The 25,161-nt window shown below is 53.3% G+C and overlaps 1 protein-coding gene across 2 annotated transcripts in view; it reads left to right on the top strand.

Annotated features, from left to right (window-relative positions):
* The window catches only part of PRKCA (protein kinase C alpha), a 364,830-nt gene that overhangs the window by 300,047 nt on the left and 39,622 nt on the right, over positions 1 to 25,161 (top strand). For both annotated transcript variants that reach the window (XM_036836347.1, XM_036836348.1), the window contains exons 9-13: positions 16,444 to 16,581; positions 17,361 to 17,534; positions 19,526 to 19,617; positions 21,590 to 21,652; positions 22,526 to 22,664. In XM_036836347.1, the coding sequence (XP_036692242.1) occupies positions 16,444 to 16,581; positions 17,361 to 17,534; positions 19,526 to 19,617; positions 21,590 to 21,652; positions 22,526 to 22,664 (606 nt within the window). The remainder of the gene's footprint in view (positions 1 to 16,443; positions 16,582 to 17,360; positions 17,535 to 19,525; positions 19,618 to 21,589; positions 21,653 to 22,525; positions 22,665 to 25,161) is intronic.

The raw sequence follows: 25,161 nt of genomic DNA, 5'->3' as shown, positions 1-25,161 counted from the left end.
CAGTGTCCTGTCTTTGTGGGCAAAGCCTTCCGAGCACAAAATATCATCCACTTGTCTCTGGTTTCCTCTCTGCTCAGGATCAGGGCTGTCGTGACCCTTTCAGGCTGCGGAATTTGGGTTCAGAAAATCAGCCTCCCTCACATTTTCTCCCAGCAGCTGACCCACACGCTGTATGAACTTGGAGAATGAATCCCATGACTGCTTGTGTAGAATTCTCTGTTAAGATGGTCTCAGCTTGCTTTTCTCACATTAGTACTTGAGAAAAGTAAAGTTTTCCAGTCATGATGGGTTATTTTAGAAGTTGAAAGGTGAACGGATGTCCGCCTGAAGAGTCAAACCTGGTGGATACCTGGCATTTGGTCAACCAGAACTTGGCTAACGAGTTGCTCAACGCTTTTATGTTTCGCCAGTAACCTTGGGCCTTCTGAATCACCAAGAAAAAGTACATGTTGTTACACATAGTTTTAGTGGCAAGTGGGTTTGGTTTTATTCTCGTTGATGGAGTAACAGCGATCTGTGTATAAAGCGACCTGGTAACTGGCTGTTAGCACCGCAAACACTCGACTAACCAGCACCCCTGTGTCCCATCACTCCATCCCACGGATTGGCCGAAAGCAAAGGAAACACATGAACATTGTGGAGCTGTTGCCATGATGCCACGTCTGGCCACACAGGCGCCACGAGGAAGAGGAGAGAAGGGTCATGGCCCCTGTGGTTTGACACGGTTCACTGGGGAAGGGTTAGTTCCCGGCCCTGCAGGGGCCACGGCAGACCTGCAGCCGCAAGCGCCGAGCGCTACGCGCCTGCCTTCCCGCCGTCTCTCCCCTGCTCTTTGTCTGCGTCGTCGGTGGGGCCTGCGGTGCGCGGTACTCACTTTGCCGTCCTCCTGTGTAGCCAGCACTTGCCCTGCTAACCCCGCGGTCTTTCTCCCTCTCCTGCCTTTCCCTGGGTGTCACATCCGCCTCTTAGAGGCAGTGCTTCCGTCACCCTGTCCTCTCCCGCCTTCCCTCCCACGAAAACGTTTGCCCGCTTTCTGTGGCCCCCCTGCCTGAGCCCCCAGCCGTGCTCCCCACTCTGAAGGATGCACTGTGTGTCCTGATAGCTAGAAACTCGTGCCCATTGTGTCCTGTCCAAACGGCCACGGCGCCCCAGCAAGGAGAACGCTTGTGTGTCGACCACCCAGAGGATACTCCAGTCCTCCCCCATCTTCAGATTAGGTGCCTTTAAAGTTTTGCCAGGGAAATAGTGAAATCTCCTATGAGTGATTCATGAGAAGTTCAAGCCAATTTGGAAAGCAGCACATGAACGGAAAGAGTGCATCTGTAAACTGACAACACATTTTCCTTTCTTTCTGGTAATACATGTTTCTAATCACATATCAAGACCCATTTCCACTCTGATCTAGGCATACACCTACATTAGCATGCAGTCAGTGCGACGTACTTGCACTACGTGTGTGTGCCGATCTGCAAGATCAGTGTAAATATGTCATGGGCTGAAATCATCAAATTGTTCTGATGTTCTGCATGCCTGGCTTCATACTCCTACCTCTATTTCATTTTTTTCTCATTTCTTCCCAACTCATTTAATTGTTGTAACCTAATCAACCATTCTGTCCCCAAAGGATCCAATGGAATTTTGCAACTTACATGTAAATTATTTTAAAAATCTGCTCTATTGTCATTTCTGACAACACCGCTGTCTTTTGGGGAGCTGGTTAGGGGCACATACCAGCTGTGTTCTCAGTGTATTGCTTTTGTTAATAATTTAAATTAGCCTGAGATTGTTACAGCATATTCATATTGGAAGCGAGTGGAAAATTTAAACGCTCGAACACTTGGGTACAAAATTTGCAAGGAGAAATCCCACCCCTACCCGAAGCTAGAATCAACATTAATAGTCTTTCAAAAACACTGTACTAAAGAAAACATCTGATAAATCATGTTTTTGAAGTTTCTCATCTCCAGAACTTGTACCTGACACTACAGGCATGTCTCCTGAAGGGGCCGCAAGAGATTAGTGACCCAGGTGACTGGAAATGGGGAGGAAAACAATATTCTTTGAGGTTTCACAGGTCTTTGCAGAGTGTGGTAGCTGTCATGTCGCTGCCGTCCTGTTGTGTGTGTTTTAAAACCTTGTCACACGACGTGGCGTGTCCGCTTCCGAGGAACATCTCCAGAAGTCGGCCACTCCTGAATATGCTGAGCCCCTGGGCGGTGTCACCGCCCCCCCACCGAGTGAAAACACCCTGCGTCCTCAGAGTAGGCAGACGCCCCTGGATCATCCCGGGGGCGGAGTCAGCTCCTGCTCCCAGACAGACAGACAGACAGATCGCCTGCTGTCTGACATCCGTCATTTCAAATGAGGGCCCCTCTCCCTCCTCTGACGAGCTGGACTCACACTTGGTCCTCGGATCCTAATCGTGACCCAGAGGCCTTCTGAGTGCTGTGACGTGCCTGAACAATGTGGTTCTGTCTCTGTTACTATACTGGAAACTTCGTTATTCCACGGAGAAATAATACACAGATTACGGGGCTGCGTTTCCCAACGGACAGGAAAAGCTGGTGTGAAACTCAGATGTGGCTGGAAAGGGAAATAGAGAGAAAGGAGAAGAAAGGACTAGAGTGAGGGCTTCACCTCCCTGGGCCCCTCCTGGCCGGTGACCGAGGCCCCTCCAGCTCCGGGGAGGGCCGTCCCCTCCAGAAGGACTGTCCTCCCGGCCGGCGGCACTGCTCTCACCCGAACTTCCGAAGCGCCAGGCTGCCCGGGTTCAAACCCAGCCCCGCCAGCCCAAGCCACGGGGCCATCCTACTCCCCTCAGTGTGTCCAGGTCTAAAATGGGGACGATTCAAGTACCACCTCCTAGGGTTGGGCAGAGGCTTAGACGGGGAAGTGTAACAAGTGCTCAGAACGAGGCGCACCGAGATGTGCCTGCCGCCGCCGTCGTTCTCGGCATCCTCCCTGCGTCCCGCCCCGGGCTCAGGGCTCAGGGCTCAGGGCCCCGGGCTCAGGGCTCAGGGCCCCGGGCTCAGGGCTCAGGGCTCAGGGCTCCGGGCTCAGGGCTCAGGGCTCAGGGCTCCGGGCTCAGGGCCCCGGGCTCAGGGCTCAGGGCTCAGGGCTCAGGGCTCAGGGCTCAGGGCCCCGGGCTCAGGGCTCAGGGCTCAGGGCTCAGGGCTCAGGGCTCCAGGGCTCAGGGCTCAGGGCTCCAGCCCCAGTGGACGTGCCCCTGTGCATCGCTGTTCCCTGAGAAGCTGTCACGGAGTTAAAGGAACCTGCCTTTGTTGGGCTTTCTCAGCGGCTCGTGGGCCCGAGTCGGGGCCCCAGGTGCATCCGGCACACGGAGCCCTTCCCGGGGGAGCGGTGTCGGCCCCCGCCTGCAGCTGAGCAGGGAGACCCTCCTGCCCGGAGGTCACCTAAAAACAGGGGCAGGAGGTGCCGGCCGCAAAGCCTCTTTGCCAGCTCGCTTTGCGCTGGGTGTGTGTTTTATGTTTCCTGCACCTTTTGTTATGGGGTCTTAGGACAAGAAACCCAGACGACTCTACCTGAGAAGGAAATGTCACCGGATGTGGGGAGGTCACCCTGACCGGCGGTGGCAGCGGGGTCCCGTCGCTCGCTCACATCTCTTTCCATGGCAGCAGCCTCGCTGGCTCCTGAGCCGGTCTTTTCCTTGTGGCTTTTTCTGAAAGTAGCCCTGTCGGTAGTCAGTCCACGGCTGGCGCCCGGGACCGGTGCCCTCGGTGGACGTCTGGAGAGAAGCGTGCGGCCAGCGGCCCCGGAGAGGGGCGGGTGTAGGGGGGCGACCCAGCCGCGATCTCGGTCCTCACCGGGCCTGGTCCTTTTTCGAGCTACATTTCCCCGGGTCCCGGCAGCCTGTGGGGACCCCTGGCGTCACAGTAACTGAACTCACTTACATTTACCGGCTCTCCCCCGGCCTGTTGACACAAGAGTCCCGTCCGCTTCCGGGGCAGAGACACCCTCTCCCACGAAGCTCGTCCTCAAGGGCCTCCTCCGGGCCTGGAAGCGAGACCCTCAGAGCAGACGCCCTGGGCTGCCGGCCGCGTCTCCTGAGGGTGGCTGGGAGGTCCCAGTCTCTGGGGAGGCTTCTCCTTGTCCCCTCGCGTCCTCTGTGCCACGGCCTCGGGGTGGAATCCTCCTCCTGGTACAGCAGCTCCTGAGTAAGCGGGGCGGGGGTCCCCACACAGGAGGAGGTGGGGAATTGGAGTCCGTTTTACAGATGAAGGAACCGAGGCCCCGGAGAGGTCAGCAGAGCCGGAGCTGGTCCTTCCCATCCGGGTCGCCCCCCAGGTCCCCTGTCAGCCGATTACCACGTGGGGCGGTGGCGTGAGGGGACAGCCCAGAACAGCGCAGCTGCAGCCCCTCTTGGAAGCAGGTGTCCCATTGAGCTATAATTAGGTCCCTCCTTTTCAAAGACTGGTGCAGTTTAAAACGCTCAGCGAAGCTAGGATGAAATCAACGATTATGGAAATGCTGTGCTAAATTTAATTGCAGTCGGTCCCGCTTTCAAAATGCTTGCTGCTGTCAATTAGAGGCGTCTTAGAAAAAATTTAAGTTGAGTAATTGAGCAAACGTATTCAGCGTTTTAGGGAAAGGATCATATTCTTTTCTTTCTTGATCCCTCCATGGGGATCAAGTTTCCAACCTCTTTTGCTAGGTGCCCGGTCCTTCCCACCTTGCCTGCAGCAGCTGAACGGCGATGAAATGTCTGGAACTCTCCCCAGGGATCTGGGCTTTATCGCCAGTTACGGTTTGGGTTTTTGTTGTCGTTTGTTTCTCGGGAGCTGACATTCTGTGATCGCTTAACGCCAGTTGAATTTCCCCAGGGGTGGCCATTTCACTGAATTCTGCCCTCCTGTGACTCTCATTTCTTTATTTCCCAGGTTATTCTGTGCTTCTGCCTGTAAGATAGACACAGCGGGTCTCGGGGGACCACACCCACCACCCCCCTCGACCCTCACAGCCTCCCTGTCACCACATTTTGCATCTGTGGTTTGCAGAGTCTGGGCCCAGTCAGAGGTTTGGCAAGAGATTCAGGACACAGAGACGTCTAAAAGTGGTTGGTTTTTGTTGTTTTCTAGAAATCATGCACGTGGCGATTCTGAAACGTACTCGGGCATCAGCACACGTTTCCATGGGCATCGCGCAAAGGCCTTGTTCTCACATGAGAGGTCTGAGTCATCCTCTGTAAAGGTAGAGCTGGGAAGGTAGAATTTGCAGCTTATTTGTGCCATTTTGCAGCATTTAAGGGAACTTTACCTCTGTGGGCCAGACTAGTCAACTTGGGCGTATTTCTGCTAAGGGTCCAGTCAAAATGCAATCGGTCCAGAAAATAAATACCACAAGAGGGCAGTAAAGATTTGCAAATAAAGGAGTCCACAAAAACCTGCACCCAGAAGATAGCAGTGAGCTTTACTGCACCTCTTTATTTTTTGATGGGCGTGAAGATGAGGTTCCCTCTTGGGGCTCCCAGCTGTTCCTTGATTTTAGGGAATCGTCATGGTCCTGCAAAGGGGAGGGGGCCCGGGGTTCCTCAAGGTCCCAGTGGTTCCTGCAGCCCCCTCTTGCCGAGTCCAGCCCGCTTCATATCTACTCTGCTTTCTTAGCACAGAGAAGGCTCCCCCACTTCTAAGCAATGTTGCCGGCAGTCTGGAAAATCATTTACTTTGATGGCATCATGAGTTCATTCGGTTCTGACCCTGCCCCAGCCGACTTACAAAGACAGCGCCCTGTTGATCCCAGAGGGGGGTGCGTTTTTAGCAAGAGAAGGATACAGGTTTCACAAAATTACTAAGTGCCCCAAATCCTCTACCAGTAATATGCTGTGGCTGTGAGCACTCCTGTTAGGGTTTCCTCTAAGGTTGGCATTAGACGGGTGTGTGCCCTCAGCTCCCTGGTCAGAGAAAGACGGTCTTTTTCCAGACGGAACAACTTAGAAAGGATAAAGTCTTTGGTTCCAGCTCCTCACGTAAGTCTGGATCCTCAGCCACTGGGGAGAACTAAGGTCGGCAGCCTTTCCAGGACCTTTGTAGCAGGTGAGACCAGCCGTGCTATCACAACCTGATGGTCGTGGATGAGCCTGCCTGAGGTGTGTGTCGGCAATCGACGGACGAATCTGGGAGACGGGGGGGAATCTAGGTTGCCCGCAGAAAAACAACACAGCCGGACACTAGAGAGAGGTGTGTAACACTCGGTTCCAGATGAACCAGACGCTTTATATTTTCCGCGGTGGGCAGAGTGCTGATGTGTCACCGGTTTTGCTGGGCAAAGTGCTGCTGTGTCACCGGTCCGGCGTGTCTCCCGAGAGTGTGGCTCGGTTGCCGTGACAACAGAGGCCTGCCGGCTGCCTGCGAGTCCGGCAGCAGCTACAGCCTCAGTGGATGTGTCCGTTAAAATACTTCTCATTCAGAAAATGACTTAATGTGGTCTCCCCAGAAATTTTTGCTCTGCCGAACAAGTAACTCCACTCACTACGCTGTTTGGCTGCAGAGCAGCTTTTTCCTGTGCTGGTCGTGGAAGAGGCTGAGTAGTAATGTGATTCAAGTGCATTTGAGGTCCTTAATTGTTGCCGTTCTGCTGGCTTAGCAAGGAGCGAGACGTTGTGTTTAAATCTAACTGCAAACGAGGATGAACGATTTGGGAACCTGCGAGATTGAGGGCAAGAGTAGGCAGACTACGGCCCACAGGCCAGATTCTGGCTGCTGCCTGTTTCTGTAAATAAGGTTTTATTGGAGCACAGCCACGCTCGTTCACCCGTTCATTCACGTAGCTCTCACACTGCAACGGCAGAGCTGAGTAGCTACGACGGAAACAGTATTTGGCTTGCAAAGAAAATACTTACTCTCCGTTCCTTTGTGGAAAACGTTTGCCTATCCTAGATAGATATAGGAGGATTGAACACTGAATTCAAAGACCAGAGTTCTGGATTCAGAAGCCAGGGAGGAAAATTGATTTAGACACTTCCACCAGGCCCCCTGGCCTCAGCCTCCTCAGCTGTAACACGGTTGGCCTTGATGAGCTTATTTCCAACTTCCTTTCAAATACTGAAAGCTGCCTCAGTCTTAGCGCCGGGGGATGACCCTCTGCGGGATGACCCAGGGCCCTGTTTCAAGGACTGATGTAGAGGAGGGTAGCATTCTTCTCTCCCCCCGCCCGGTGCAGTCACGACCCAGCTCCGTGGCCCTAGGGAGCAGAGTTGGCTTTCTGGGCAGGAGCATCTTCCAATGGACCATAGGCAGGTCTGACCTTTTCAAGGACCTTCCGTGGCTGCCGGGCTCTGGTTCTGAGGCCCCTGCCCGCAGCTGAATGGCACACACCTGTGATTTGCTGTCTCCCCGTGATTCCCAAATCCAGGAGAGAACTCCAGTGGGCAGGTGTCGACACAGGTGTGTAGGAGGACACAGGTTGCAGGGAGGTTGCAGTTGCAGTTTGGATTGTACTGCCGTGATGAGGAGGTGGGGTGACTTGAGGGGTTCGCTTACCTAAGAACCACTGTTAAACTCTCTGAACCAATTAACTTCTCTCCCAAGACTGCTCTCCATGTTATCTGGAGGTGAAGATGTGCTTCTGTCTTGGCGGCTGATATAAAGCACATAGACCAAGCCAAATCTGAAAAGGAAGTGCTATTAGGGATTCCAACCACGGAATTAGACACGGGACCTAAAAGAAACCAAGATCCTGCCTTCAGGAATGAGTCTTCCCTGAGGCTTTGGGTTTCCCCCCTTTCTCTCTGACTTTCCTTGGCCAGATTTGATTGTCCGGCCTTGTGTACCAGCCTTTGCAATACCAGGACCCCCTTGACCTGGCAATTCCACAGCAGGAACCTATCCTGGGGAGATTGGGGTTGTGCACAGAGATTTGGATTACAAAGTTGTTCATCTGCACGTTGATGACAGTGAAAATTGGAAACAAGCTAGGTGTCCAACAGTAGGGGACTAGTTAGATCAAGTGCAAGAGAGCCACACGGTGATGCGGGGGGCATCATACAGTCCCTAAAGCCACACGGTAGAAGAACGCCTGTAGCTTAAAAAGGTCACATCATACACAGGGGAAAGACAGGTCACAAACAATAGAATTGTGTGCAGGTCATATAAGAAAACACGAGGAGAGAGGATTAGAAGCGTATCTCACAAAATGTTCACAGTGATTATCTTGTGATAAAATAATGGATATTTTAAATTGTTTTTTTTAACTTATCCATGCCTATTAAATTTTCTAAACTGAACACATATTACGTTTATAACAAGAAGCAGCATTCTTATAGAAATTATTTAAAAGCCAAAACTCTGCCTTTTATAAAGTTTTATATTAGAAGGAATTGCCTTCCCCAATCCTTGCATTCAGTCTAGAAGTATTTGAGGATCACCCCGCCCTGGGCTCCCTCCTGGGCACTGGAGACACATCAGTGAACAGAACAGATGCGGTTCCCGCCCTCCTCCTGACAAAGGGAGGGAGAGAAATATATAAACAGGCAGTGAGAAGAGCTTGAGGGACGACAGGGTGCCATGTTGAAGCCTTGAGGTTAAAGCGTCACCTGAGCAGAGATGGGGAAATGCCCTGCCCGTGTGGGCAGAGAAGGAGAAAGTGCAGAGACCCTCGGGGAGCAAGCATGCCTGGCATGTTCCAGAAGATGAAAAATTATTTAGCCAGAGAACAGCAGGCGTTTTATTTACTCTGACTGTGCTACCCAGGAGGCTATAATGCCCATTAAGTAACATCATCTTAGCCCATTGCCCGCTTACTGAGTCGAGGTAATAGATGTGACTTGTGGCTTATGATTTAGAAATACACAGGACATACTCCGTTAACAGTGTCATGGAAAACGCTTTCCTTTGTGGTTTTCTTCTCCTGAAACCACTTGATTTCTCTTTTTAAAAAAAAAAAATTATTTTATTAAGGTATAGTTGATTTACAATGTTATGTTAATTACTGCTGTACAGCAAAGTGATTCAGTTATACATATGTATTTTTTTTATATTCTTTTCCATGATGGTTTATCATAGGATATTGAATATAGTTCCCTGTGCTCTACAGTAGGACCTTGTTGTTTATCCATCCTCTATATAATAGTTTGCATCTGCAAACTCCCAGTCCCTCCCTCCCCCACCCCGTTCCCCTCGGCGACCACCAGTCTGTTCTCTGTGTCTGTGAGTCTGTTTCTGTTTCGTAGATAAGTTCATTTGTGTCGTATTTTAGATTCCACACGTAAGTGATAGGTAATTAACGTTGCTCTGGTTGCAGGGGAACACGTCACCTTAGAGGTAAGACGCTGTGCGGGGCCCGTGGTTATACATGGCCTGGCTCTTTCTGTTACCCACGCCCTGGTTGATGGAACAGCACCAAAACACCATCAGTCTTACGTTGCCAAGGGTGTTCAGATGCACAGATACAGACACAGAACATTTTTATAGCGGAAAAAAAAAAGTGTAGAAGAAATTTACAGTTATTCTTCTGCCCCTACACCTGGTCATTGTTGGCCTGTCTGCCTTCGGGATCTTAGAATAGGAAGAACCTTCTGTCGTCAGGTTCCTCTCTCTACACTTTGCAAACATCTACGATAAATATATTCATCAAAGCCATATTTTCTACTATGCTAGCAAATACTATGTGTGTTATCGAAAACACGTTTACCAAATAGGAACGCCTAGAATGAAGTTAAATGTGAAAGCAAACTTCAGAGGGTTCCCCAAAGGCTGTGTGGTCGCAGGATGGACCCACTGGGAGCCTCTACAGTATTCCGACTTACTCTGTGTGATTTACAGAAACGCCACACTAGGAGTCCTTTACATTGTGAACCCCTTCAATGATGGCAAACGGTTATGACTTTACAAGAGTATGTCTGTCGCGTAAAATGAGACACACGTTGGCGATTGGTAAGTTTTCCGATGGGGAAACAGTGCTGCCTGGTCTCGAGTCCCGGTAATCCAGTTAGCACCATGACGCCAGACCGGGCCTCACACTGATACGCCATCTTTCAAGGAGCCTGAGGATCCTGGGTTCTCAGTTGTTTAATCATAGCCAGTAAACCATGCTGTGTTTCAGTCTAATTGAAAAAAAAAAAAAAAAAGAGCACGCTAAAGCTTCAGCATTTAAAGTCACTATTCTATTCTGCAGCACTATACATAGTTTCCATTTTTATTTCCTCTTTTAAAACTTTCTATGCCGTTTTAATAAGTCGAGGTCTTTTCCTGCACCTAGTCCTGGCCCAGCCTCTTCGGGGGCTGCATAGGATTCTCCAGAACTCGGGGTGAGCAGTTGGAGCTGAGACCCGTTTCCTGTCCTGCCCACCAGGAGGGCACGGAAGCCCCCGGGGACGTGCCTCGACCTCCCCGCAGGCCCCGAGCCCCTGGGGAGTCTGTCTGCAGCCCCGACACATACCCACGGGGCACAGGGTTCCCGGTCCGTGCACCAGGCAGGCAGAGCCCTGACCAAGGCGGCCTGCAGCTGCTCGCACAGGCCTTCGACCCGCCGTCGGGGAGCAGGTGTGTGCCAGGAGCCTGGGGTTGGCACCGACAGTGTCTCCCTCCCGCGGCAAAGGACAGGAGACCAAGGTGAAGGGTGTGCTGTGCGCAGCTGCGGTGGTGGCTCTCGAAAAGGGTTCCTCGTTTCATCTGCAGCATCGCCCAGGGATGTAGAGGTCTTCTCGCCCCCCAAGCCCCAGAGAGGCCGTGTAATCTGCCCAGGCTCACACAGCGAATATGGATAAGGCCAAGATTTGATGCAAGCTCTTTAGAATCCAAGTCAGGGGCTCTTTCCAGAGCTGCCCTTGATTTATATGATAACTGAAGGTTTTTAGAGGTGAAAACAGTCTTGGGATCATTGAATCTGGGGGAGAAACATTTCGATTGTCTTAGATCAGCACATCTCAAGCTTTAAATGTGTGCAGGAATCACTGGAGGCTCTTGTTGAAAAAGTGTGTTCTGATCTGGTAGATCTGGGGTGGGGTGGAGAGGCTGCATTTCTGACAAGCCGCCTGGTGGTGCTGATGTGGCTGGTCCACGGACCACAGGACCTTTGCACTGCAAGTTCTTCAGAGGAGAGGCTACTTATTGCTCTGGTTTCCTCAGCACCTAGCCCCCATGTCTGAGGCATGACGGACACACAGATACTTGTGGAATACATGCTACCATGTTCTGAAGTCACACACGAGGACCCGGGGGTTCTGAGGACCCACCGTGTGCTTAGCAGAGACTCTGTGCTGGGGCTCCACTAGGCCCTCTTGGGAAAATGGAGGTGACTAGGAAGAAGAATGAGAGGTGCCACACGTCGAGCCCTTGCTGGGTACCAGTTACCGTGCCAGACGTCCTGGCATCCGCTCCTCCCAAGAGCCCGGCGAGAGGAAGGCCAGCAGGATCATGCTGTCTTACAGAGGACGGACCAGAGGCTCCGAGGGGCTCAGGGGCTTGTCCCCGGCCACACGCTGTGTGTGCTGAGCTGGGACTCAGGCTGCGAACTCTGGGCTGCTGCTCGCTAGAGAAGTTAACACAGGACGTCAGGGCTGCGAGGCGCCCCACGTGCGGGGGTGGAGGACGGCGCCTTACTGCAGCTCCATGCCATCGGCTGCGGCTCAGAGCCCGGCCCTCCGTCAGCTTTCTTCGCTCAAGATCTGAGCTTTCTCAGCAGGGAGCTTCAGCAGCCCTGGTGGTGGTCTCTCTCCTCTGAATCTCAGCCTTCAGGAGGCAGCCGGCTTTCCGGTCTCCGTGATTTGGATTCCCAGCTGCTCACGGACCCCGCAGGGCATCAGACTGGGCCGGGTCGTGTTTACGTTGCTGTGAGCGAGAGATGTCAGCACGATTACTCTGATGCCTCATGGGTTTGCCCACAGCTCTGCCGTGAGGCCCTCTCTCGCTGGACATATATTGATTTTGCTTGCACTCCTGGTGGCGTCTGAATTACGTTCCTGACAACCCGAGTTCTGTCAACAGTATGCAGGCCGGGAAGGGCAGGTCTCTCTGTCCTGCTGGGAGGCCGGTGGGGCTCAGAAGGTCATTGCTGTTCTTCAGTCCAGGATCCCAGCGGGTCCTCTCACTGGAGGCGTGTCCCTGCAGAGAAGCTCTTGCAAGGGCCTGCTGGCCGGGCTGGCCGGGCTGGCGTGGCCTCTGGGGAGGGTCACCACGTGGTCATGCTCCCTGAAGGCGGGGACGCCCTCGCGGCCCCTCCCTGTGGCTGCCCCAGCTGGACCAGGGACGGCTCGAGGGAAGGAACTGTGACCACGTGTGGACGTCCAGACGCACAGCGTCAGGGGCAGCTCTCGGAAGCGGCCACCTGGTAGCCGCTGCCTCTCTGTGTTGACGTTTGTCATCTCCCCCACGAGCCCCAGCTGCAGGCTGACTGTACAGCTCACGGTTTGGCCTCGTCCGCTTCTGTCAGTCTCAGTGCTCCCCGTGAACTCACGTGTCTGAGTGAGTGAATGAGATATTCAGTGAGTGTGGACTCATGGGCCCCACGACGGCTGGGCCTGAAGATACAGAGATGAGTAAGATGGTCCCTGTCTTCCAGGGTCTCACAGTCTAGTGAGGAAGACAGATGAGCAAATCCAAGAAGAAGGTACAAGTGTGTGTTGAGGTTCTCCCGAAAGCCGACTGTGCCACAAGGTTTTGAGAACAAGAATTTCAACTGGGAACGGGGCTCAGCCCTGCTGGGGAAATGTGACATGACGTGACATCCGTGACAGCAGCTGTGGGGCAGTCCAGGCAAGCACAGGGGTGCAGAGCCAGAGGCTCAGGGCACGTGGACCGGTCACAGACCGTGTTGGCCCCAGGTTGGAGATCCCCGGATGGAGACATCAGGAAGACACAGGGGTGCCGCTTGAGCTGGATCTGGGGACAAACCAGACAGCAAGGCCCCTGTGGGAAGGACAACCAAAGACCCGAGGCCGGACAGACAGACGGCCAGAGGGGTGGCGGTTAAGGTCCGAGGTATCCCGGCCAGGTCTCCTCACCCACTGGGAGGGCTCGGCCTTTCTCTCCGCCAGACGGGACGTCGGGGACCAGGACAGGATCCCCTGGAACAGGATCCCTGCAGGCAGCAGACGGGGGGTAGGGTGGAAGCGGGGAGACCAGCGAGTGGCGAAGGGGGGATGGTGACCGGATTGGCCAGAGAGGTCGAGAAGGAGGCCCTGAGGAGAGGGCGGATTCTGGACGAATCTGAAGGCGGATTTGGCATGACAGGTTAGCTGTCGAGTGAGACATCAAACACATAAAGACGCAGTAAAACACTCACCAGTTGCCCTGGGAGCTGTTAGGAGGAGACCAGGGCGCCATGGGGGAGAAGAGCAGGACAACGTGACAGGTGAGCTGGACCCTGGGGAGGGGACAGAGGCCGGGGCGGAGCCGCACGCAGACAGCCTGGGGGGAAGGGTGAGAAGGCGGGGGCCGGGGCAGTGCCCACGCCCCTCATGGGGTCCTCTGCCCTCCGGCCCCCAGGCCTCGCTGCCGCCCCCAGAGACGCGGCGCCCAAGGGGCCCACCGGGGTCTCCTCCAGCCCCAGGTCAGGCCCGCCCAGAATAATGAGATTCTGAGCTCGTGGGATTTTCTGCCGTGCGGAGAGCCGCTTTGAAAGCTCAGAGCTGTGATGGCTGCAGGGCCTGGGCGGGGGGCAGCCTGGGCGGGGCGGGCTGAGGCCGAGGGGTCTGTGGGGCGAACTGCACTCGGGGGCAGGGCCGCTGCCTGAGGGACCCAGGCCGCTTCTTCCTCCGGCCGCCTGGGGCTGGGGCCTCCCCGCGCTGGGGGCCGACCGTGGCCGCGGGCTCGTGGCCCGCCTGGGCGTCAGGGTCGCTCGCGGCCAGTCGTCCCTCCCAGACCCCACACGCTGATTTCAGAGCGGCATCCGGGCTTCAGAGGTCCCCGAGCGCCTGACTGCGGGCTGTCCTGTCCCTGGAATGAGACCAAGGCCGCGGCCCTGGTACAGGCGTCAGGTTGGAGGCCTCGCCGCATCAGCCCGTGTCCCCTCTTGCACTGGGGTTGAAGTGTCAGAGGAGGGAGGAGCAGGGACGGTCGGGCAAGGCCACCGGGGCCACCGGGGGCACCTGCCCAGGGCCTCCGCTGCGCTCGGCGGCAGCAGGAACGTTCCTGCTGCCCCTCAGCCGTTCCAGCACCTCGAAGCACGAGGCCATTTGGGCCTTTTCAGACATCATCATGAAGTTCCCGATGAAATTGAAGTCTCTGTACCTCTTTCTGATCCCTTTTTTCTTTGCATCCATCGGAAGAACGGAATAGAGGGGCATAGTCGGTATTCCCATCTTAAACTTCCTGATTATCTGTCTAAATTTGGGCACAAACCAGAAGGCTTATCAAGTTGGAATCATTCTTGGGCCGATGTTTGGAGGACAGGGCTGGTCCTGCCGTTGAGGGGGGTGAATGTAACCCCCGTGGTTGCGTCCTGGCTCTTTCTCGCAAGTGTGTCTGAAAACCCCTCCGCCCGTTGTCCCCAGCGAGGCCCGCTGAGCTCTCCTTCCGGTTTTGTTGCTGTGGGGCATCCGTGTTTCCAGCGGTTCCCAGTTCACACGTCTTTCCCGCCACCTCGCACGTGCGCTGTCACTAGGGCCCCAGTACAACTGCCTTAAATACTTCCAGCCTTGAAGCAAAAGAGTTGGGCCATCTTTCCCCCATGTTTCAGTGCCTCTACTTAGATGGGTTCACTCAGTTCATCGGAGCTGGCACTCAAGCCCCAGGTTTTGATCTTTCCACAAATGGGTTATTTTGATCAGAGAAAAGCGTCACCTAACAGCCCAGCATGTGATGAGCATGATCGGGCCTCATTTCTCTCTTCCTTCGACCGGAATGCTGAGTGCACAGCTCGTGCCGAGCGTGGGGCTGGGCCTGGGGCTCCGGAGGCGGCTGACGGCTCGTTCTGCAGACGCAGATCCTCCCCAGCAGTGCCGGCTGCTAGCAGCTCACTCAGTAACTGTGGGTGAAGGGGCTCCCGCGCATGGGGAGTGTGGATGACTCCTCGAGAGCCTTCTCTGCTGCTAAAGAAGTAATCCCGCGTTTCCCCCCAAGGGCTGGGGCCGCTCTGGTCCTACACGAAAGCTCTCGAGAGCCTTCTCCACCTCCTGCCATCGTCTTGGGAGCCAAAGCTGCCCTTCCTCAGATCTGCTGGACCCCCTCATTAAGAACAGGGCCAGAGCAAGAGCCTTTGCCGTTTGGCTCCGGGCTGCCTTTCCAGCTGCTGGCCGGCAACCGGCCCCTCCCTGGCAGGAGGATTTCAGCCTGTGGGGAAGCCCGCACCTGCGCCAGTTCTCCACGGGCTCCTCCACCAACCCAGACGTCCCCGTGTGACCCCCTTGCCTTGCCTCCTCTGCACCTTTCACCTCTGACCTGAGACTCTAACTCCCCGTGAGAGTAACGAGGGGTGGTCTTTACACAGCATGAGTCTAGTGGGTGAGAACTCCTTTGGGTAACTCACGGGTCACGACCCAGGATTCTTCAGGGGCAGAGAGCACTGTGGTCTTTGTGGGAAACCAGATGCTCTTACATGTCACCATTCTTCATGAGTCCAACTCTTTACCTAAAAAAAAAACAAAACAAAAAACCAACCCTCTGTTCTTCTTACTGTGCCTTTTAAAGTAGCAATAAATCATGCCCACAGCCTGCCGTTTAAGCGGTTTTCTCCGGAGGACACACTCTCCCTTTTTGCATGGGTTTCTGCAGATTAATCTTAAATTGGAAAATCTGCAAATAAGGAAAGCATCAGTACACAGTTTATTTCTTTTATTACATTGACTGTCACAAAGCCCCGTTTTCCGCAAGAAGTTAACCTTTCCATCCCTGGATGAGAATTAACCCTCCCTTGCCAGAGTCCTGTGACTTGATTCTCGGTTAAAGACATAAAGAGTCAGGCTTCCCTGGTGGTGCAGTGGTTTAAGAATCTGCCTGCCAGTGCAGGGGATACGGGTTCGAGCCCTGGACCGGGAAGATCCCAAATGCCACGGAGCAACTAAGCCCATGCAAGACAACTACTGAGCCTGTGCTCTAGAGCCCGCGAGCCACAACTCCTGAGCCCATGAGCCGCAACTACTGAAGCCCGCGCACCTAGAGCCTGTGCTCTGCAACAAGAGAAGCCACTGCAATGAGAAGCCCGCGCACCGCAAAGAAGAGTAGCCCCCACTTGCCGCAGGTAGAGAAAGCCCGCGTGCAGCAACGAGGACCCAACACTGCCCCAAAAATAAATAAATAAATTAATTAATTTTTTAAAAAAAGACATAAAGGGTCGTCTTGTGATAGGTACGGGCAACTCTTTGCTCCTTTGAAAATGTTGCCCTTAGGGTGAGTGTAGCCACGGAGGTAGGAAGACGTGTTTCATCACCCTGGTTCCTTTTCTCACCCCATCCCACCTCCCACACGGTATCCAGCTCCGTCGCAGAGTTTTCTATCACTTTTTTCCCTGGGAGAACGACTGACGGTTTTCACGTGTGTGCTTGTTGTTTAGAAAGCCAAGCTCGGCCCTGCTGGCAACAAAGTCATTAGTCCTTCTGAGGACAGGAGACAGCCTTCCAACAACCTCGACAGAGTGAAGCTCACCGACTTCAACTTCCTCATGGTGCTGGGCAAGGGCAGCTTCGGGAAGGTAAGAGAACCGGCTCCACGACGGGGCCGGGCTTTGGCAGAGAACGCTGGGGTCAGTCCTGTTCTCCCCGAGGATTCCAGAGCAGCCCTTTAGATTCCCTGTGCTCTGCACACGTTTCTCAGTGGTTTCCCACTTCCATTTCTTTAAAAACAACTGTAACCAAAAAGCCACGCGAGGCTCCCGGTGTGTCTCCGTTCCTGGGTGCGTGACGGAGTGGGTGCTCCAGAACGTTGGCTGAGTAGTTTTCACAACTAAAAAGTAAATGTTGACTTACAGTAAGCAAACGTGATCATTAACAGACGCTGAACTGGGTTTCTTCAGTGGTCGGCCTGTGTGCCTACGTTTGCTTCTCTGGCCCCACATCTCATGATAGAGCCAGGAACTGAGTTTGATCCTGCCCCCTTTGTTCTGGACTGGGCTCCTGACTTGTGAGAAGTGTACGAAGGTCAGTCACGTTTCTGCTCGGAGGATGCCTCTGTAATACGTGCCTGATGCAAGACTCCTGCAGAGAACGCTGAGTAGCCCTTTCGGCGGCTGCAGTGGCGCCCTCGTGTGGCAGCAGCCCACACGGAGCGTAAACCCTGGCAGCTTAGAAACTGGGCAGCCTGAGGAATTCCATGTGCGGCGATGCGCAGTATTTCAAACCCGGCACATGAGGTGGAGCTTTATTAATATCGACGAATGGGCACGAACGGCCTGAACGGCCGCCCGACCCGGCTCCCCGCCCCCGTGCCGGCCGTGGGCCTGGAGCGTTGAGGTCGCCCTCGGTCTGCCCGCAGGTGATGCTTGCAGACAGGAAGGGGACCGAGGAGCTGTACGCCGTCAAGATCCTGAAGAAGGACGTGGTGATCCAGGACGACGACGTGGAGTGCACCATGGTGGAGAAGCGGGTGCTGGCCCTGATGGACAAGCCCCCGTTCCTGACGCAGCTGCACTCCTGCTTCCAGACGGTGGTACGGACCCTCGCGGGCTGCCCCCAACCACACGGGGTCCTCGGAGTCCGAGCCAGCCTTCCGCCTGGGAAGAGACAAAACGTGGGGACCTCTCAGCCCCCCACCCTCCTCTGCCGAACGGCCTGGGTACCGCTGGTAGATTCGAGGCACCCCCCCGTGTGATGTGCCCTACTTAGAGACTTAGCGTTAATTCCGTTTAGTTCCGTGAATGCCTAGAGCAAAGGTTTCCTTAACACACACCAGGCAATATGTTGAGACTTGGAGACACAAAACAGTAACTCACAGTCCTGGCTTGTTAAGACCCCCGGTCCAGCTGTCAGAGCATCAGGAGACCCACTGTCGTGACAGAGTGTGTTCTTGAACGCGCACGGCAGTGGGTGGCAGCCTGGCCTGCTTTGTATGGCCTGTGAGCTCTGAGAAAGGTTTAAACAAAGTACTGTTTTGTAACGTGCGAACATTAGACGCAATTCTGATTTCAAGGTCCATAAATAGTCTTCTTGGGACACAGCCCTGTCCCTTCCCTTACCCAGCATCTACCGCTTTCATGCTACAAAGGCAGAGCTGAGTAGTTACAAGACACACACAGAGCCTAAAATATTCACTGTCTGGCCCTTTACAGAAAACATTTGCTGAGCCCTGCCATATAGGTTAACTAAAGAGAGGACAAAATAATTTCCAAAGCGCTAGTCAGCCGATTATGGGGCCCTGGCGTGGTGCTTGCGAGTAACCTACAAGAAATATAAACGTGTAGATGGCACCACAGTGAGGCCATTCCCAAAGACGGGCCCTGCACACCTCCGCGGCTGTCCTCCTGCAGACGTGGCTCAGTGCTCAGTAGCCGTCGTGGCTACTAGCAGAGCAGCACCCTGGAGCCTCGGGCGGCCAGTGGGGCTGCAGGGTCGGGCCCCGGCCACCGCGGGTCAGTCTACTGCCGGCAGCCGGCCGGCCCCCTGCTCCCAGCAGCAGCTCCTAGGTAGCGCCAAGGCGGGAAGTTAGCAATATGCAAAGAGGAGAAAGAAACCCAGCCCAGATCCCGTAACCCTGGTTACACTGATTTAAGCTCTGGAAAGCTACAAAGCAGAGAAATAAAATTGAAATTAAAGTTTGTAACAGGAAAGCGAGAGATTGAAGCTCCCGGAGCCGTTTCCCTGGCTGTCAGCAGCAGCTCCATCATTTTTCTTTCTCCCTGTGCATTACTTTAATGTGTAATAACCTCTGTGAAATGGTGGTGTTTTCTGGAAGAGAGCAGAGGTCAGCTTTTACCTTGTGCTGTGCTGTTACTTCCTCTTACACCCGCTCAGTCTCCCCATCTATCCCAGCGTATTGTCCTCATAAATATGCAGATTTACTTAGTTCTATGATGTATGCGCTTCATGGGGCCAACACTTAGCATGTCAGTGACAGAGAAAATCAAAAACACCATTTGGGCATAAAGAGAACATTGGATTAAGCTCTCCACGTACAGTCCCATCCCTCACAGTAAACATCATTGGGCATCTGTAATTTACAAGCCCAGCCTCACCCATGAGGTTTGCTCTCAGGAGCATCTGGGTACACACATTACTGTACATTACTGTGGCATGCCTCCTAGACATCGCAAACCAGAACACTGGTTAAAATGAAATAATTGGCCCGTATGAATTCTTCACGCCGTCCCTAACTTAGAAACGTATTCTGTGTGTAGGAGAAGAGGGAAGAAGGTTTGAGGCCATGCCTATGATCGGGAGTGGCAGCACGTAGCCAGGGAGCAGACAGGTTGACATAACCCGTCGTTTCAGGGTTACGTCGTGACTCTATACGTCCCCAGGCCCTCGCGCAATAGGGCTTATTACTTATTCTTTATTTGGGGGAGAAAACCATGACCGGCTCTACTGGGCAAACCCGCCAGTGTGGCCCACATTTTACTAGTGAGACAGCAGAACACAGTTGGGAGAGTGGAGGCCGCCACCCTGCTGCTGTCAACCTGCTCACCTGTCAACCTTGGTCCTCAGGATCGGCTGTACTTCGTCATGGAATACGTCAATGGCGGGGACCTCATGTACCACATCCAGCAAGTGGGAAAATTTAAGGAGCCGCAAGCAGTGTGAGTAGTTTGTAAAGTCCCCGAACGTAGACCGCGCAGCCCTCCCACCCGGGAACCTCTGCTGGGGGATCTGGAAGCGGGGCTCTGCCCGGTTTGGGGTGAAGCACTGCTACTGTCCCGGGGGCAGGTTGGTTGACAGGGTCCACCTGAACGTCTCCCCCGGAGCAGTTTCTTCTACTTCCGGCAAGTTGGAGATGCAGGTGTATAGGTGCCCTGTCGCCCCATTCCACCCTTGTCGATTGAGCCATTCACTCATTCATTGAACAAATCCAGGGGCTCTGGGTGATGGGCCGAGCAGAGGGCCTGGCTGGGGAACAAGAGAGCCTGGAAGGGGCCTCGGGGGGGGCCTGACAGCATCAGGTGACGTTTCCACGGGGCCCTGGCCAAGAGGAGATGGAAGGATGGCCGGCGGAGGCGGGGCAGGTGACAGTCTGTGTGGAGGACAGAGGCTGGAGCCTAAGACTAGCCAGTGTGTGGAGAGACTTCCTGGAGGAAGAAAACCAGAACTGGGTGCCTGGGGTGAGGAGGGAGAAGCCTCCCCAGGTGATGCCCCTGAAGCCTCCCCAGGTGATGCCCCTGAAGCCTCCCCAGGTGATGCCCCTGAAGCCTCCCCAGGTGATGCCCCTGAAGCCTCCCCAGGTGATGCCCCTGAAGCCTCCCCAGGTGATGCCCCTTCGTAGACTGGGGAGGGGCAGCCATCCAGGAGGAGGAGGTCGCAGGGGACCACGTAGAAGGTCTCGGTGGGATGCAGGAATCGGCAGCCCCGGAGAGAGACGTGGGCTCCAGGGAAAGACAGAATCATCCATCTAGAGGCGAGGCTTTGAGACCTGAAGAATCACCCCATTTTCCAGGGGCCAGGAAGTCACGGGAAGCTCACAGAAGCAAATCTAAACACACAGCTCTTTTGCCCCCGGAGTGAGGATGCCCAGTGCGCAGGTGCCCTGATGAATCGAGTGGGCAGACGTTAATCGGGTTCCGGCTGATGTTCAGTCTGAAAGATAAACCAGGAGCACTTCCGGCCCGTGTGGGGTGAGCCGGTCTGGGGAAGACTCACTGGAGACAGAACAGGGCATTCTTGGGTGAACGCTCAAAACCGGAGGGGCGGGTGACCCTGTCTCTCGTGTTGTTAGTTACAAAGCATTAAAATGCACAGGTTACAGAAGGAAGCCTGACAACACAGAGCTGTACAGAGCAAAGAGCAGAAGAGCCGCCTTCCATCGTGAGCTAACAGGCCGTCCCGTTTAGTACCATTCCCTTGTATTTGTGTTGCTGGAAAGTTTTTCACTTTAAGAATATAGAAAAGCATGAAAGAATCATATGAAAGTCGCCTGTGACCCCGTCTCTTCTCCTTCCTCCGCCCCCTCCCTCTCCTGCCAGCCCTCAGAGGTGCCCCCCTGTTGAGAGTTTGGTGTTGTTTCTCTGCTCATGTAAACACGTGTGCTTCTTTGAAGCCTCCCGGGTATGATGTTTACACAGGCAGCATCTTGTGTCTTCTTAGACATCAAGAACTCCTAAACGCTGTGCAAATTTTAAAACCTCCTTCAGCACTTATTCGGAGTTTCAGATATTAACCCATGAACAATTTTGAAGCGAAGGCAGTAACTGCTTTTTATTATGAATTATTTAAAAGGGTGCATCAGCGGGCTTCCCTGGCGGTCCAGTGGTTAAGACTCTGCACTTCCAGTGAAGGGGGCACAGGTTCGATCCCTGGTCGGGGAACTAAGATCCCACGTGCCTTGCAGCCAATAAATAAATAAATAATTTTAAAAAATTGTAAGAATATTGTAAAAATGAAAAAATAAAAGGGTGCATCAGGTGCAGAGGGTTGACGACACATGTAGGGCAGTGCTGATCTCTGCTGGTCCAGGGTCTTCCATTCTTTTGCCATTTCGATGCCCGGTCTTGAGGGTAAAAAGTATCCAGGAGGCCAAAGAAAGCAAGCCAGACACCTGACAGATGTTTTCTTTTGCAGGTTCTATGCAGCAGAGATCTCCATCGGGTTGTTCTTTCTTCATAAAAGAGGGATCATTTATAGGTGTGTATCGAAGCCCTGCTGGCCGCAGCACTGTGGAGGCTTTGCTGGACCTCTGGGCTCTGTGGGTGTGAGTTCTGGGATGGGGACTTAGAACATGGAGCGGACCCCCCACCACCACCATGCCCTGGGTCACGGAGACCTGCGGGGACCACCATTCTTTCTGCAGCCTCCGGGCAAATCCAAACCACCTTCTGGTTTCTGGACCTCAGAAGATCGTTTATCTCATTTCTGCTTCCGCAAGAAAACATGCTTTTCTTTTCCCTGCCAGCTCCTTCCTCTGCCTTTGACTTGGCCCAGAGGTGAGGGGCCAGTGAAAGCTGCATGTCTGTTAGCCATGCTCAGCAGAGGAACACGGGGAGCTGGGAGGGGAAGGGGACAACTGTTGAATTCGGTTCCTTCCTCTGTTGGTTACAATGAAGGGAGAATGTTCTCCAGTATTAAGCAGAGAGTAATTAGAAGACCATACGGCACAGGGCAGAATGGAAGGGACGCGGGTGACCCAGCAAGGTGGTTCTGAGCCCGTGATTTGCACACCTGGCTGTGTGTCTGATCCCTCCGGGTGGGACACTAATAAACCGGTGACTGGGGTCTCCTCAGAGCTGCTTATTTGGGATCTCTGGTGATTCACCTGCACAGCCAAGGTCCGGAATCGCTAGCTCAGTCATTTAGTCATTTGTTCAGTCTGCATTTCTTAAGTACCTGCTGCATGCTAGGCACTACACTGGGCTCTAGAGATGGAAAAATAAATAAGTCATAATTCCCGGTCCCAGCACTCCCGCGACTGTAGTTAATGTGCCCTTGGGACGCAGCCACTCACGGGCGCTTCTGTCTCACGAGCAGCAGAGCAAAGCATGTGACATTACTTCTTTGCAGAGACCTGAAGTTAGATAACGTCATGCTGGATTCGGAAGGACATATCAAGATTGCGGACTTCGGGATGTGTAAGGAGCACATGATGGACGGGGTCACGACCAGGACATTCTGCGGGACCCCGGATTACATCGCCCCGGAGGTAGGACCCCGATTGGCCTGGCTTTTTAGACCAGGGCTTTCCAGCTACAGACACAGCCCCCTCGTGGGATGTAGAGTCATCCCTGAGTCACCGAGTCGATGTGTGGGGAATAAATAATACAGAAGAAGAAACCACGAGAGCTCCCCGCACAGAGGAAGGGTACGCCTTGGTTCACGGAAGTTTTGTTTTTGTTACACGTACGTGTGAGATGCGTGCATGGTAGAACGTATTTCTTACATGGTCACCAGCAAACCAGCTTAAGAAACACTGTGGGGCAAAGAAGGGAGGATCTTGCTTGTGAGAGGGCTCTGCATGGAAACACTGGGTCAAAGGTGGTTCCGATGATGCCTCTTTAGCAAAATCAGAGTGATTTATTTTTTGTTTTGTTATGGTTGGTTTATTTTTTTATTGAAGTATAGTTTATTTATAATGCGTTAGTTTCAGGTGTACAACAAAGTGATTCAGTTATATAAATGCGTATATATTGATATATATATATATATTCAGATTCGTTCTCAGATTTCCTTTCCATTATGTGTTATTACAAGATATTGAATATAGTTCCCTGTGCTATACAGTAGGTCCTTGTTGTTTATCTCTTTTATGTACCATAGTGTGTATACGTTAATCCCAATCTCCTAATTTATGCCCCCCTTCCCCTTTGGTGACCATAAGTTTGGTTCCTGTGTCAGAAAATCAGTGATTCGTGCTCTCAGCGGCACACTGCAGTGGATCACGGGAAGAGCATACCCATGTGGTTCTAAGCAAAGTGGCTCCAAGATTTGTGTGTTGACAGCAGTGGCCATGCTGCATGGTCTTTGTCGTAACACATATTGAGCAGCTTTCTTCCTATTTTACGAAGCTTCCTACGTGCCCGTGATGGGGTGGGTTAGAACCCTGGGTCTCTGTGTAGCCACCTTTCTGTCCCCGCCCCACCCTGTGGACGGCACCGTCCCTTCCCCACTGAGCTCCAGCAGGGAGGGGGTGATGGATTCCACGTTAGGCCAACCTTCAGCTCTTTGTAGAGCTCTCGTGTTAGCCGTCGGTGGCTTTGTGGTATTTATTCAGCATAGCTTTGTGGTATTTATTCAGCATAGCGCCTCATGCATTTATCTCCGAGGCAGTAGCAGTAGTCAAAAAGACACGCGATTGGAAATCCAACCAGTGTGAGCTGCACTCCTGACTTTATTATTTACAGGCTGTGGGAACTCAGGCAAGTTTCTCAAACTCTCTGAGCCTCCGTTTCTACAGTGGCAAGTCAGGGACAATACTGTCCACCCTGTCGGCTTGCTCTGAGGACTAAGGTGCTAGTACAGTGTTTGCACCTGGCAACCCTCGTTATACCCGTTATTCCAAAAGGGAAGCTAATCTTTATCCCTTTGTTAAGGCTTTTTTTGCTCGTTATATTCCTAGGCAGTGTAGGAACATAGGCTTAGAAACTTAAATTCTGAATTACGTGGGCAAAGATGGGATGTTCTCTTGATACATAACCTACATAACCTCTTTCCCTGCAAACTCACACCTTAGTATCTCCATGCATATAATGAGCTTAAATATTTTTCAAACATGAAGGATAGAGAGACGGTACCGAAAACATTACAACCTCCTGCTTCAGTATTTATTCTGAAGCCTTCTACTGGCTGACAAGTATTAAGCAGGCTGTGATCATTAGCTGTGCCCGCTCTGTGTGACACCCACCAGTTGCTGTCAGAGCTTGGTGACAGGGGATGGCAGCAGTCTGAGGGATAAAGGTGGCTTTGAACTTCATCAAGACCAGGTCCCTGCTGATCAGACAGATAGCTTCCTGTGTTCAGTGACACCTCAGCCGTCTGACATCACCAGGGGTGACAGCGTTCCACATAGATGAAATTGTCCAAATAATTGAAGTTCGTTGCCTTTTTTTTCAAGGTTCCTCGCGGTGCTAATTTCGTATGGCTGCTGTAACAACCGCCAGCTTAGTGGATTAAAACAGTGCAAATTTATTATTTCACGGTTCTGGAGGTCAGAAGCCCAGAGCAGTCTCACTGGGCTAGCGCCAGGCTGCCGGCGGGGCTGCACACCCTCCAGCAGCTCTGGGGGGAATCTGTGCCTCGTCCAGCCTCTGGGGCTTGTCTGCAGCCCTCGGCTCCTGGGCCTTCCTCGATCTTCTGTGCTGGAAGCAGAGCATCTTGTAAGCTCTCTCCCTCTCCTAAGGACCTTTGGGATTACATGGGGCTCACCCAGATAATCCAGGGTCATCTCCCCATCTCAAGGGGAGATGCCCTGTCAGTCGCAAGGCAAGTTGGTCCTTCGTTCACTTGACTCACTTGCCACATTGGATTCTGAGCCTCTTGCAGTCTTCCAGAAGCCTGTCCTAGAAGACCGTGGCCATTGCTGTCTCCCTGGTCACTTTTTTGGGCCAACAGAGACTAGGTTGGCCTGGAAAAGACCCTTTGAACTGAGAAGTTGTTTGCCATTTAGGAGATCGCACCTGTATGGGGCTGGCCATGTCGTGCTA

The sequence above is a fragment of the Balaenoptera musculus genome, chromosome 20 (genome assembly GCF_009873245.2).
Source record: "Balaenoptera musculus isolate JJ_BM4_2016_0621 chromosome 20, mBalMus1.pri.v3, whole genome shotgun sequence".
Taxonomy (NCBI): domain Eukaryota; kingdom Metazoa; phylum Chordata; class Mammalia; order Artiodactyla; family Balaenopteridae; genus Balaenoptera; species Balaenoptera musculus.
Note: the sequence above shows the minus strand (reverse complement) of the source record. Positions and strands in the feature narration are given on the sequence as shown.